The 14,182-nt window shown below is 35.2% G+C and overlaps 1 protein-coding gene across 1 annotated transcript in view; it reads right to left on the bottom strand.

The window, feature by feature from the left end:
• Positions 1–14,182, bottom strand: part of BMT2 (base methyltransferase of 25S rRNA 2 homolog) — a 95,033-nt gene that overhangs the window by 60,387 nt on the left and 20,464 nt on the right. The window contains exon 3 of the mRNA XM_064575030.1: positions 2,987–3,157. Within this exon, the coding sequence (XP_064431100.1) occupies positions 2,987–3,157 (171 nt within the window). The remainder of the gene's footprint in view (positions 1–2,986; positions 3,158–14,182) is intronic.

The raw sequence follows: 14,182 nt of genomic DNA, 5'->3' as shown, positions 1-14,182 counted from the left end.
GATGATCTCAGGGTCTTGAGATCAAGCCCCGGTTCGGGCTCTGCACTCAGCATGGAGTCTGCCTGAGATTCTCTTCTCTGGACTCTGGCAGGGTAGGGTTGGCAAATGCACTTCTTAAGAAACAACTATGAAACTGGGCACAATCAGCAAAAACCACCATTTTGGAACTCAAACAAAGGCAAACAATTTGAGAAGAGTTTATTCATGAAAACAAGCTGGTCCTAAGTTAAGAACAGTGAGGATCTATTTGCCTAAAGCCACTCTTACCACTCCCCACCCCTTGCTCAGTTGGTATGGAAGTTCTTCAAGGACAGGGATGGCTATGAAAAACAGCAGCTTCACTGCTAGAAGGGGCTAACTTGATTTGGAGCAAAGGGTAAAAAACCCACATAGAGCAATATCAGTAAAAGCAGAAAATAAACAAGAGAAAGTCAGCAGCTATGCTACCCTGAGGTTGCAGCTTTGGTTGGGCTGAGCTGCAGACTGGAGAATTAGTAAGAAATTTAACCAGAAAAATCCTGGAAATGAGAAAGCCCCTTCCTTACAGGGGCTACGTAAGGTCTCTACATAGTCTTGAATGACCTGGAGGCTAAGTGAACATGCAGAGGAGCTCCAAGAGGGTCTGGTGAAAAGTAGATGGTGAGGCAGACTGGAAAACTGCCTAAGTTTTAAAAGCACTCCCGAATCAACACACACCCACTGGCAGAGGGTGGAAGTCTATCTGGCTTGAGATATTTGAGAACAACCTGTGCTATCACTGACCACTAAGCTATGCAGACAGGCTCTAGAAAAACAAGCCTAAAAAATAAAAATAACAATACTATACAAACTGCAAGGAAGGCAAATCCCACAGATTAAGCCCAAGCAAATTACTAAAAACCCACCACCACCATCCTCCTTGGGGAAAAATCCAAAATGAGAGTTTCCACAATATGTTATCAAAAATATATTAGGTGGCTTTTAACAAAAAATTATGAGACATAAAAACAAAAACAGGAGGGCGCCTGGGTGGCTCAGTTGGTTAAGCGACTGCCTTCGGCTCAGGTCATGATCCTGGAGTCCCGGGATCGAGTCCCCCATCGGGCTCCCTGCTCGGCGGGGAGTCTGCTTCTCCCTCTGACCCTCCCCCCTCTCATGTGCTCTCTGTCTCTCTCATTCTCTGTGTCTCAAATAAATAAATAAAATCTTTAAACAAAACAAAACAAAACAAAAACAGGAAAGTGTGGTCCATACTCAAGAAAAACAGCAGTAAATAAAAAATGACCGAGAGAACTCAAAGGTTGGATGTTTTAACAAAGACTTCAAATTAGCTATTATATAAAAATGTTCCAAGAATTAAAAGAAAACATGTTCAGAGAATTAAAGGAAAATATGATGACAATGATTCAACAAATAAGGTAATCTCAACAATAGAGACTAGAAAAAAGAACTATATAGAAATTCGAGGTAATCTCAACAATAGAGACTATATAAAAGAACTACATGATATTTTCCATATGTACCTGTCTTTGATAGCAGTGTAACTATATTTTTATATTGTCATCATTTAAAAAATACTCAAGAATGTTCATAACACCTGAGTTACAGGATGTTCAGTATGTCACTATGCTTTGTAAGCTTTGTACTAACCTTTGAATAAAGGTAAAGAAAGATGCCTTATCCTTTCCTACTGAGCTAATCAAAGGTATGTCAATTAATTTTTAAATGAAATTACTTACAACTGATTAGATAGTATTTTCAACATGGTGTAAAATCAAAGTAACCAGAGGTAATGCTATGTTCGATATCTACAAATTTAAATTGTTAAGAGGCTAATAAATTTTATTTTCATGTTTAGCTTTCAGTGTCTATCAAGAATGTTTCTAGAATTATTCAAGTTTAGCATTTTCAAGAGATTAATAAAGTATTACTTGATACTATAAATCTATTCTGGTACTAATATATATACACAATTTTAATACTACTTTTCATTAGATTATAATATTTACTTACATGCTTATATATATATATATATATATATATATACACACACACACAACGAAATACTATTCATCCATAAAAAAGAATGAAATCCTGCCATTTGTTATAACATGCATGGACCTTGAGGCTATTATGCTAAGTGAAATAAGTCAGAGAAAGACAATCTAAGACAAATACTTATAGATGGAATCTAAGAAAAACTAAACTCATAGAAACAGAGATGTGACTGTGGTTGTCAGAGGTGGTGGTAGGGCTGGAATACAGAAATTGGGTGAAAAGTACAAACTTCCAGTTAGAAGATAAGTTAAGGGGATGAAAGGTACACCATGATGACTTTAGTTAACAACAATTGTATATTTCAAAGTTGCTGAAAGAATGGATCTTAAAAGTTCTCACCACAAGAAAAAAATTATAACTGTGAGGTGATGGATGTTAACCAAACTTGTAATCATTTCACAATATTTACATATATCAAGTCATGTTGTATACCTTAAACTTACACAGTGTTGTATCTCAATAAAACTGGAAAAATATCCATGTGCTTACTAAATAAATAAAATTTGTGCCTATGCATACATATATTACTAGTAGGCAGATTTTCATATCAACAATAAAATAATGGCAATTGGCTCCATTAATAATCTTCCATTATTCCTTGTGATTTTTTAATTAGTGGATACCAACTTCAAACAGTTTAAAATGGACTTTGTTATTTTGATTTTTTGTATTCCCATAAGAGTAATTATTACAACATTTAAGAAACAATTCTTTCTCATTTTTCCTGAACACAATCTATTATAGAACCATTAGTTTTCCAGATATCCTTTAAAATTTTATGCTAGTTTTCTACCTTGTAATATTATAAATCTGTGTTTTTCAGCCTAATCTATTATCAGGGGAGCAAGCAAATGACCCACTACTTGTGGTAAATCATTACACTATTTTACATTATTAATACAGCTATCTAGGATGATGTTAATAATTGGGTTAGAAAAAGTATACTTACTCAGTTATAAATTCAGGGTTTGTAAAGCTGAGGTTGGTTAAATGACCTTCAAGTTTAGAAGACTCGTGGGTATTTAAGGCTGGAGTGGTCTTAGTGGCGAGTACAGCTCTTTTTTCATCTTTTTCAAGTGCTTTTCTCTTCCCACCATTTTGGAAATATTCTCTGCATACACTACAAGGCAAAATGAAATTATATTTTAAAACACTAGGTATACATATAAAATAAAGTGGAAAAACATTAGCCTTTATTAATCAAAATGGGAAACTTTCAATTATAAATTCTTATTTGAAAATGTCACAGAGAGGTAAGTTTGGGCACCCAGTAGCACTTTTAACTACCATACAACAAAGCATAATCATAGATTATATTTAATAAATAAAAAGTATGTTGGAGCACCTGGGTGGCACTGTTGGTTCAGTGTCTGACTTGGTTTTAGCTCAGGTGGTGATCTTAGGGTTGTGAGATCGGCCCTGTGTCAGGCTCCACGCTCAGCACAGAGTCTGCTTTGGATTCTCTCTCTCGCTCCCTCTCCCTCTGTCCCTCCCACTTGTGTGCTCTCTTTCTTAAAAAAAAAAAAAAAGTATGTTTTCAGGAATACAGAGTGCCTGTATATTTTGCTGAACTGTATTCTTAACTAAAACGTAAGTTCCTCCAGGAAAGCTTAGATAACTCTGCTATTCAGTGACAGCATGAAAAAAGAACAGTCCCCATTACAGTTAATTCTGAGCCAGCTTAGCTGGTGGTAGACAGATATCCTAATAGTTGTTTCTTAGATCCCCGCTGGTTTATGAAAACAAAGTCAGGATGTCAACATATTAAGAATCATTAATCTTCTTATTTGATCTGAGCAAAGAGAATAAAAATCTAGTTCAGGTAAAAACGGTACTGTATCATACAGGTAAACGTCCAAAGAACAAAAGTTTGAAATGTAACAGTGGTTTTTTAACACCTGGAAATTATTCTTATCCATCAAGAGATCATTCCTGCTTGTCCCAATTCTTACACTATTAAAATGAAGATTTTTTTGAAGATGTATCATTTTAAGCTCATATAGTTTAGAACACATCAGGTCACTATCCAGAATCAGAAACTGATGATTGACATAACCTTATAAACAATTTCTTCATACCTAATACAATTTGAGACTGAATATAGTAGGGTACCATGCCTGGGTATATAATAGGACAACAAACATGAACCACAGAATCGACTCAAATATTTATTAGCTATTAAAGAAAGGAATCTTAAGGTAAAAAAAAAAAAGACTAATGAGACCTAGCTCTGGCCCTTGAGCTTACACTGTAATAGGAGATACACATGTGAAAACAACTGATACAATTATCAAAGCTACTTAAAGTGTAGGAGAATGGAATCTAAACAAATTTTCTTTTTAGATCCTTAAAACACATTATTAGTACATAGAGCTCATATTTTGAACAAAGCTAGACTGTTTTTCTCCATAGACAAGGCTTGGTGAATTTCCAGAAACACATGGCAAGAGAAGAATTGAAGCATTAACTTAAAACTGGTTTCTGCAAGCAGAACTATGGTCTAAGGGAACAATGCCCATCTCTCCTCACACTTATAGGATAGTATTTGTTCAACCTTAGTTTTTTTCTTTTTTTTTTTTTAAAGATTTTATTTATTTATTTGACAGAGAGAGACACAGCGAGAGAGGGAACACAAGCAGAGGGAGTGGGAGTGTGAGAGGGAGAAGCAGGCTTCCCGCGGAGCAGGGAGCCCGATGCGGGACTCGATCCCAGGACCCTGGGATCATGACCTGAGCCGAAGGCAGCCGCTTAACCGACTGAGCCACCCAGGCGCCCTCTTTCTCTTTTTTAAAAAATTTTTTTATTGTTATGTTAATCACCATACATTACATCATTAGTTTTAGATGTAGTGTTCCATGATTCATTATTTGTGCATAACACCCAGTGCTCCATGTAGAATGTGCCCTCCTCAATACCCACCACCAGGCTAACCCATCCTCCCACTCCCCTCCCCTCCCCTCTAGAACCCTCAGTTTGTTTTTCAGAGTCCATCGTCTCTCATGGTTCGTCTCCCCCTCCGATTTCCCACCCTTCATTCTTCCCCTCCTGCTATCTTCTTCTTTTTTTTTTTCCTTAACATATATTGCATTATTTGTTTCAGAGGTACAGATCTGAGATTCAACAGTCTTGCACAATTCACAGCACTTACCAGAGCCAACTTTAGTTTTTCTAAGTAACTACTATTAAGACTTCTTTAAAAAAAAAAAAAAAAAAAAGACTTCTTTAATTTTTCCTATGTAGACTTAGTTTTAATTCTTGTATATAGGAGGTGAAACCCATTCATCATAAATCAAATATTTATTAAGTATTAAGAATAGAGAGCCCCCATGTGCCTGGCACATCTGTGATGTGAAAACAAATTCAAGAAGTCATTGCTGTCCTCAAGGAGTTCAGACTAGTGAAAGACACAATTATACAACAATAAAGAAAATAAAACTGATAAAGATAAAATACAATTGATAAACAACCCAATCAGTAATATATGCTGACTTTAAAAATATGACTAGGAATAAATCAGGCAAGGAAGAATGTTAGTTTGGGAGGTAAGTGCTTTCCTAGCAGAGAGAATAGCATGAGTAAAGGCACAGAAAATAAAAAGCATCGTGGATCCTGCAGAGATGGACATCCATTCAAGGTTATGTGAAATGTAAAGTGCTGAGCAGAAAACGGATGGATGGACTCACAAGTAAAAACGCCCTGAGGCCAACACAAATACAGTGTGTGGGGGGGGAGGGTAGGTAACTAGATGACACTGGAGTGATAAGCAAGCTTCAGATCTGGCAAGACTCAAAGGCTGATTTAAAGATGTAGTCCTTAGACATCTAATCTAATGACAGAAAACCACTTACAGATTTCCTGTAGTGGGGCTAATTTCAAAAGTGTAGAATGGAGCTTTTTAATGTGATGGAAATATTCTGTATCTTGACAGTGGTGGTGGTTACAGAAGTGTAAACAATTGTCTATATCCACTGAATTGTACACTAGAATGGGTGCATTTTATTGTATATAATTAAACCTCAGTAAAGCTGATAAAAAATGTAGCTTTTATAACCTTAGAATGAATACTAAAAATAATGCCTCTACAATATATAACACTTCACTAAGGCATGAAACACAAGAGTAAAGAGCTTGCTTATCTTTCTCTTGGGTAGCACTATATACAATTGCTGATATTCAAGAATCCTTGAATTACAAAAATTGCAATTTTATATGGTTCAACATCATAGTTATCTAGAAACTTGGCAGCAAAATGCTTAAAGGGCTAGAATTCCAGATTCTCATAAAATAGCAGCCATCTAAATTCCAATCTCCCTACACATCTTCCACAGAATATACAGATCTTTCAGTGGAGCAAATAAAAGCACATACAGTTCATACCTATGGCATAACTAGGAACCAGAATAGCACTTCATTTTACATGTAATTGGAAAATAAAAATCAGAGGCCAACTGAATTGGTTTTGGAGTCCCCCAAAGTAGAGCAGATGAGGACTCTATAAAAGAGGGTAAGATATGATGGGGTCTTAAAAGTGGCAAAAAACAGATTAACACCAGCTAAGATATACCATCCAAGAGAGGGGTCCAACTCTGAGTGGGGAAATTTTAAGAAAAGATTTGTGACATTGTGAACCAGAGCATTAACCACTGGAAGGTCAAAAGGACATTATACACAGACATATACAAGAAGCGTATGTCACCAAAAAGGAGAGCCTTGAAAAGACTGCTTCTGGGGTAGAAAAAGAGGCATCTTGAAAAAAGGAGTTATCTCTGGAGGCTTGGTGATAAAGGAAAAAAAATGAAGCAATTAAGGATAATGAGATGTTATAATCTACACATAGTAAAAAATCATATGTCAGACCAAAAGAGGACAATATTTATGAAGGGAACCATACTTTTGTATTTGTAGCAATCAAGCAAGGTTCTTTGGAATTAAAGAACAAAGTAAGCCACCCAAACCCCTATCTACCCAATTACAGACACTCCAACATAATAGACAAATACATAAAAGAAATGCTCAATGAACCTAGAAACCAGACAAGGTTCTATTAGAGGGAAAGAGAAAAATAATCAAAACTTTTCAGTGAATGAAAATTCTCAGAAACACAGAACCAAAAACAGCCATAAGAGAAAAAAACTAGCATTTCAATATTAATTACATATAATTAAGTAAGCATCTGCAGATATGAGAGAACATTTCAAATTTGAAATAAAACTGAGAACAAAAAGGAATAAATAATGGAGAGATATTCCATGAATATGGATAGGAAGATACAATACAGTCACAATGTCAGTTCTTCCCAAATTGATCTACTGATTCAATACATTCCCAATCAACATCAGAGCCAATTATTCTGTGGATACCAACAAACCAATTTTAAAGTTTATATGGAGAGGCAAAAGACCCAGAATAGCCAATACAATATTGAAGGAGAACAACAAAGTTGGAGGACTGACCACTATCTGACTTCCTATAACTTACGATAAGTTATAGTGATCAGAACGATGTGGTATTGGTGAAAGAATGGGCAACTAGACCTATGGAACAAAAAAGCTCAGCAACAGACCCACACAAGTATACTCAAGTGCCTGGGTGGGCTCAGTCGGTTAATGTGGCTGGCTCCCCGCTCAGTGGGGAGTCTGCTTTTCTCTCTCTTTCTGCCCCTCACCCCACTCATGCTCGCTGTCTCAAATAAATAAAATCTTAAAAAAAAAAAAGGGCATCTAGGTGGTTCATTCCATTAAGCAGTCGACTCTTGATTTCTGCTCAGGTCCTGGGATAAAGTCCAGTGCCCCCGGAAGCTGGCTTCAGGATTCTCTCTCTCCCTCTGCTCCCCTCCCCAGCTCACACATTCTCTCTCTCAAATAAATAAATAAATCTTTATGGGGTGCTTGGGTGGCTCAGTTGGTTAAGCGTCTGCCTTCCGCTCAGGTCATGATCTTGGGGTCCTAGGATTGAGCCCCGCGTCGGGCTCTCTGCTCGGTGGGGAGTTGGCTTCTCCCTCTCCCTCTGTGTACTCTCTCACTCTTGCTCTCTCTCAAGTAAATAAATATTTAAAATATTTTTTAAATAAATGTTTTAAAAAACCTATACTCTAAATGAATGAATGAATGAATGAATGAATAAAGTAAATAAAATGAGTGATGGGTATTAAGGAGGGCACCTGTTGTGAGGAGCACTGGGTGTTAAATTTAAGTGATGAATCACTAAATTCTACTCCTGCAACTAATATTACACTATATGTTAACTAACTAGAATTTAAATAAAAACTTGAAACCAAAAAAAGGAGAGAGAGCGAAAGAGGGAGAGGGAAGCTAGAGAATTTGCCTCAACTAAGTGCAATGATACACCTTAAATACTCAGGAATGGAAGTCTTGTGATTTCTGCAACTGACTCCCAAATAGTTCAGCATAGAGTGAAGGGAAAAGGAGGAGGGGGTGGGGAGAAAATGGAAAGAGGATACAAAATAAGATTAAAGTAGAGAAACATTATTTTCAGAAGCTGAAGGAAAGAAAGTGTGAGTCAAGGATTTTTATCTAGCTAAGCTGTGCATTTTGTAACAAAACTATAGAAAAACAGCTTTTGGTATGTAAGAACTCAGGAAACATCATAGTTGCAAGCTGTTCTTAAAGCATTTACTGGAAGATGAATTTCATCCATGAGATGATTGAGAAATGTTGATGAAGAGACTGGTAATGAATAAAAAAGGGAAAGTTTATAATGGTGAAGACCACAATTTCCAAAGAAGATGTAATAGTTATGAATATTTATGTGCCATTTATCATAGCAGCCATCTTCACAAAGCAGAAACTCCATGAGATGCATGGAGAAATAGACACAACTAACAATAGGGAACCTTAAAACACGATTCAATCAAGTGAATGAGTATTAGGCAAGATTACAGAAGCCTGAAAGAGCAGAATAAAGTTTATCTTATCTACGTAACAAACTTTGCTCTCTAATAGAAAGCTTCTTTTCAAGCATGCGTGGAATATTCATAAAAGTTACCATATACATGTATTATGTCATGAAGAAAACCACAGTAAGAGCCACAGAAAAAACAACACAGATGAAATCATCCAATCACAATGCAATAAAAGTATTCAGAAAACCTTAAAATACTATTGAACAACTCAAAAACAGACTGGAACAAATGGAAAGGTATATACCTTTTTCATGGACATGATGACTCAACATTACAAAGATGTCAGTTTTCTCCAGTTATTAAAAAATTTAATGTAAACCCAATAAAAATACAAACTTTTACAAATTTAGTTAGAACAGTTGGTTCTAAAATACATTAAAAAAAAGAAAAAAGGAGAGAAGAGGAAGAACCAAGAAAACCCTAAGAAAGAAGAGCAGGTGGTGGGGGTAGGGGGAAGATGTTATAGAATAACATGGATTAAATGATAGAGACAATGAAACGTAACAAAGTTACGTTTGGCATTATGTCATTATGTCATGCCAAATCACTGCAGGAACGGGGGACTTTTTCATAAATAATGTTTGGGAAATGGATAATTACTTGGGGGAAAAAGTTAGATCTATACTTCCCAAGGAATACCAGAATGAATTCCAAACAGGTCAGAGATCTAAATGTAAAAAATGGTATTATCCAAGTACTAGAAGAAAACTACTGAGTAAATGAGTAAACTGCTATTAGGAATTCTTATAGTCTGGGAATCAGGACAGCTTTTCTAAGACAACTGAATTCTGGAAGCAATGAAAGAGGTACATATCTCATTATGTAAAAACAATTCTTCTACATAGCAAAACAAAAACCTGTATGGCAAAAGATATAGACAGTCAAAGAAAAAGGGCATGTATCTGTAAATCATATAAAAAACTATGAAAAAAATCAAGAGAAAGGAACCAAAAAGCAATGGGAAAAAAGTATCCAAAACATAAACACATAATTCACAAAAAAAAGGGCAAATAATTTTTAAATATATGAAAACAGACTAACCTTACTCACAAGAGAAAACAAAACCACACAGATACCAATTCCTACCTATCAAACTGGCAAACCTTTAAAAGGTAGGTGAGACTGTGAAGAAATAGGTATTCTTGTTTTTTGCTGTTAGAACTGCAAAATGATTTAACCTTATCTAAGGCTATCTCAGGTGATTTGACAATATCTAACAAAATCACAGATACATTTACTCTTTTACCCTGCAATTCCACATCCAGGAATCTACAAAGATAAAATGCCAAAAATTCAAAATGAATATGCACAAGGTTATCCACTACAGCACTATTTGTAACAGGAAAAACTTGTAAATAACTGACTAAAATCAGGAAGATTATCTATATACTTGTAATTGGTTAATTTATGTTGTCAACTTGACTGGGCTAAGGGGTACCTGGGCATCTGGTCAAACATTCTAAGTGTTTCTGTGAGGATGTTTCTGAATGAGATTAACATTTAAATTAGTAAACTGAGTAAAGCAGACAATCCTTCATAACAGGGGTGGGCCTCATCCAATCACTTTAAGGTCTGCATAGAACAAAAGGCTGACCCTCCCCAGAGTATGAAAGACTCCTGCCTGACTGCCTTAGCACGGGGACACTGAATTTTTCCTGCCTTCAGATCAAACTGAAACATCCACTCTTCCTAGGCCTCAAGGCTGCCAGCTTCAGGACTAGAACTACACCACTGGTTCTCCTGGGTCTCCAGCATGTCAACTCATTCTGCAGATCTTGGGATTTGTCAGCCTCCATAAACACGGAAGCCAATTCCCTGGAGAACCCTGACCAATACAATACCAAATAACGATCTCCATAAGATATTATTAAATAAAATAGAAAGGTATAAAGTGGAGTATATAACTTGTCCCACTTGAATACAAAGAACTGGTGGATATATGTGTATGTGAATTTGGTTAATTTTGAAAACAAAAAAACAAAAAACAAAAAACCCCCAAAAAACCAGGATAAAACAAATGAAGAAAAAGGATGGGAGCCTTTTCTGAATACAACTTTTTATAAAGTTTTGAGTTTTGAACCATGGAAGTGTTTTATATTCCCACAAATTAAAATAGGGGGAAAAACCCATAAAAATTAAAGTAAAGTGAACACAATCATATACAAAAGAACTGTTTCATGTAACTTTTAAACACAGGATCCTGATGTTTAGTGGGATATGTTCTAAAGACAAAAGAACTGCAAAGAAATTTTAAACTTCATCCAGTTTATTGTTAAAAGTAAAACTGGCACTGTAATTTTCAAACTACTTTATGTAAACTGTAGGACAAAGCAAATGTATTAATATTATTCAGAACTAAGTCCTTCAGCAGCAAATCTAGTACCCAGATCTTAATTTAATTTCTAAATGCCACTTTCCACTAAAAGAAAGTAGGGCCCTGTGAAGAAATAGTTTGATTCTAAGTCTTGGACAGCAGAAGTAAAGGCTCATTTTGTACTAGATAGTAAGAAAGTGCTCACAGGTGATGTTAGAACACAGAAGCCAGCTTTGAAGGGGCTTCCACCAGCTACATATGGAATAATTTGAACATTTTCCCCCCTCAAAAAAAAAAAAAAAAAAGACTGATGGAAAGACTGAATAAATAACAATGTAAGAGGCTACAGTGATATTCCAAAAATATAAAAAAATCCGCAAACCAAAAAACTTACTCATCACAATTTTAACTATTACACCAATTTCTTATTGAGAAAACTGCTAATTAAACAGGAAGAATTAGGTATCCGTGTATGTTTATTTTTACCTAGCCTTTCTAGAGAACATGTAGTCATTCCCTTTTCATAAAGAAAAGCTTTTATTTACAGAAAGCCAAACAATGCATAGAACGTTAGAATTCAAAAAATCATTTTGCAACCCCAAATGAAACAGTTTATTTAATAAACAGAAATAAACCTGTTAGCTGAAAGACTGTCAGGAGACAGGACTGATCCACAAGCCAAAATGTCACTCTGCATATTACTTGCTAATTGCAAAGGGAAAATATAAGTTACAATGGAAGGATCAACCTAAACCAAATGGCAAAATTTAGTATCTCTCCTAGTAGAATAACCTGACGATAAGAACTTACTAATGTAATACAACAAGAAGTGTGCAGTTTTACCTAACAGATATCTTGGTAAAAATAATATAACCTGAATCAATAGTTTAGATCCAAATTTCAGATTATAAGAAATAAAGGAGATTGAAAAATAGTTAAATGGCTCCATGAGAAAACAATCAAATAAATCCAAAATATAGTACACAAAGCTAATTTTGGATTAGGATACAAACACAACAAGCCCCTGGTTATGCTGTTACTAGGGGGAAAAAGAACTATACAATCTAAAAAACAATGCACTAAGAAGAAATCAAGAGAGCTGAAGATACAAAAGATCTAAAGGAACTATAAAGAAAGGCCTAGATGAGAAGAGATCACAGGCACTTTGTTGAAAAGGTACATGGGCAGCAAAGGATCGTCTTCCATAGTAGAGGGATTTTGTTTGATTAAAGGGAAACCAGCTGAGCTTTTAATGGTTGCTTAGAATGGTGACTGACTGGAATCTTTAAGAAACCCAAATGCAGAGATTGTTCTCCCTGTTCTATTCCTGCATCCTCCCCACCCCCCATAGGTCTTGATTTTCGAATATGAAAAAGGCAGTGGGGCAGCACTAGAGGCATGGTGTGGGACTAAAAAGCACAGAAAATTCTTTGCAGTCTTCTGTAGGCTAAGGTCCCAGAGTCTTCCTAGAGGAATGTGCCTGTAATATACATTAAAACAGGACTCACCCTGAAAGCATTTGAAGCCAGAGATGAAATGAAACTATGTAATCCAGCTTCAACTCAGCTTAACCCCTGATGGATCAAAGTGTCAGTCTCTCATCCTAGCAGCCTGTCAGAGAGAGGAAAAAAAAAAAGCATGCCCTCTCTAGGGAAAACTAATATTTATGCCAGTCTCTTCAAAACACAATGTTAGTATATATATTTTTTAAAAATTACCAGACATATAAGGAAGCAGGAAAATGATCCATAATAACCAAAAGAAAAAACAGCCAAAAGAAGCAGATCTAGATAAAACATATATTGGAATAAGCAGACAAGGGTTTTAAAATAATTATCATAATTCTTTTTAATTCAGAAAAAGGTTAACTGAATAGAACTTCAAAAGAAAAGTTAAATCTCTAAAAGATAAGCCAAATAATTATTATACAAAAATTGAGAAAAATGGTATCTTGAAAATATCTCTCTTGGTAACTGATAGAACAAAAAGCCAAAAAAAAAAAAATCCCTAAGGACATACAGATATTTTGAACAGTACTATCAACCATCTTGAAACCAAGAACCACAAAACAGAGAATGTGGGATATTATACAAATAAACTGATATTTCTCTAAAAACTCAATATTATGGAAAACAAAAACAAGAACCTAAAGAAATGTAACCACCAAATGCCATGCATGAGCCCTGATGGGATTTAGGAAAAGAAATTATATGGACATTTTGGGGACAATAAAAAAAAAAAAAATCTGAATTTTTGAACTAAAAATTTTACGAAATGAGAAAATTACTGTTAATTATCTTAATGTGATGATGATATTGTGGTTATGCAGAAGAATGTCCTTATTCTTAGGAGATGTGTGGGGATGAAAGTCATGTTATCTGCAATTTACTTGCAAATGGTTCAGGAAACAATGTGTTTCTCTGTATGTACAATGAGTTAGAAAAAGCAAATACCTTTGTATTGTGTTTTGTTTCTAGTTTTTAGTATTTCACACTATAAATCAAATTTTATTATTTTTTTGAAGGAAATCATATGTAGAATTCTTCAAGCTAAATAGCCAATAAAATCTTAGAATGGTAATGTAAGGCTTATCTCATATACCAAATTCCTATAATGTTTTAAGTATAATTAACTGGAAAGATACTTGTCAAACCCTTTTTAAAGCCCACTTTAGCTTTCAAATTACCACTGCTTTCTTAGAATTATCAACAGAGAAAGGAATTATATATAACACAAGTTAAAATTACAGATAAATCAAGTTTCAAAATTCAATATTGTTTTGAAGCCTTTTCCCTCAAGCTAGTTTTAAGTTTAAAGACATTATAAAACTCCTCGTGGATTACTTCCCATAGTAAGATTAGTTTACGATATTTTGCCACTGTTCTTTTTCAGCAGTCTGACCTAAATTC

Source organism: Mirounga angustirostris, unplaced genomic scaffold (genome assembly GCF_029215605.1).
Source record: "Mirounga angustirostris isolate CCGP_5_RB_7025 unplaced genomic scaffold, mMirAng1.0.hap1 SCAF_12, whole genome shotgun sequence".
Taxonomy (NCBI): domain Eukaryota; kingdom Metazoa; phylum Chordata; class Mammalia; order Carnivora; family Phocidae; genus Mirounga; species Mirounga angustirostris.
The sequence above is the reverse complement of the archived record's forward strand: the minus strand, read 5'-3'. Positions and strand labels throughout refer to the sequence as shown.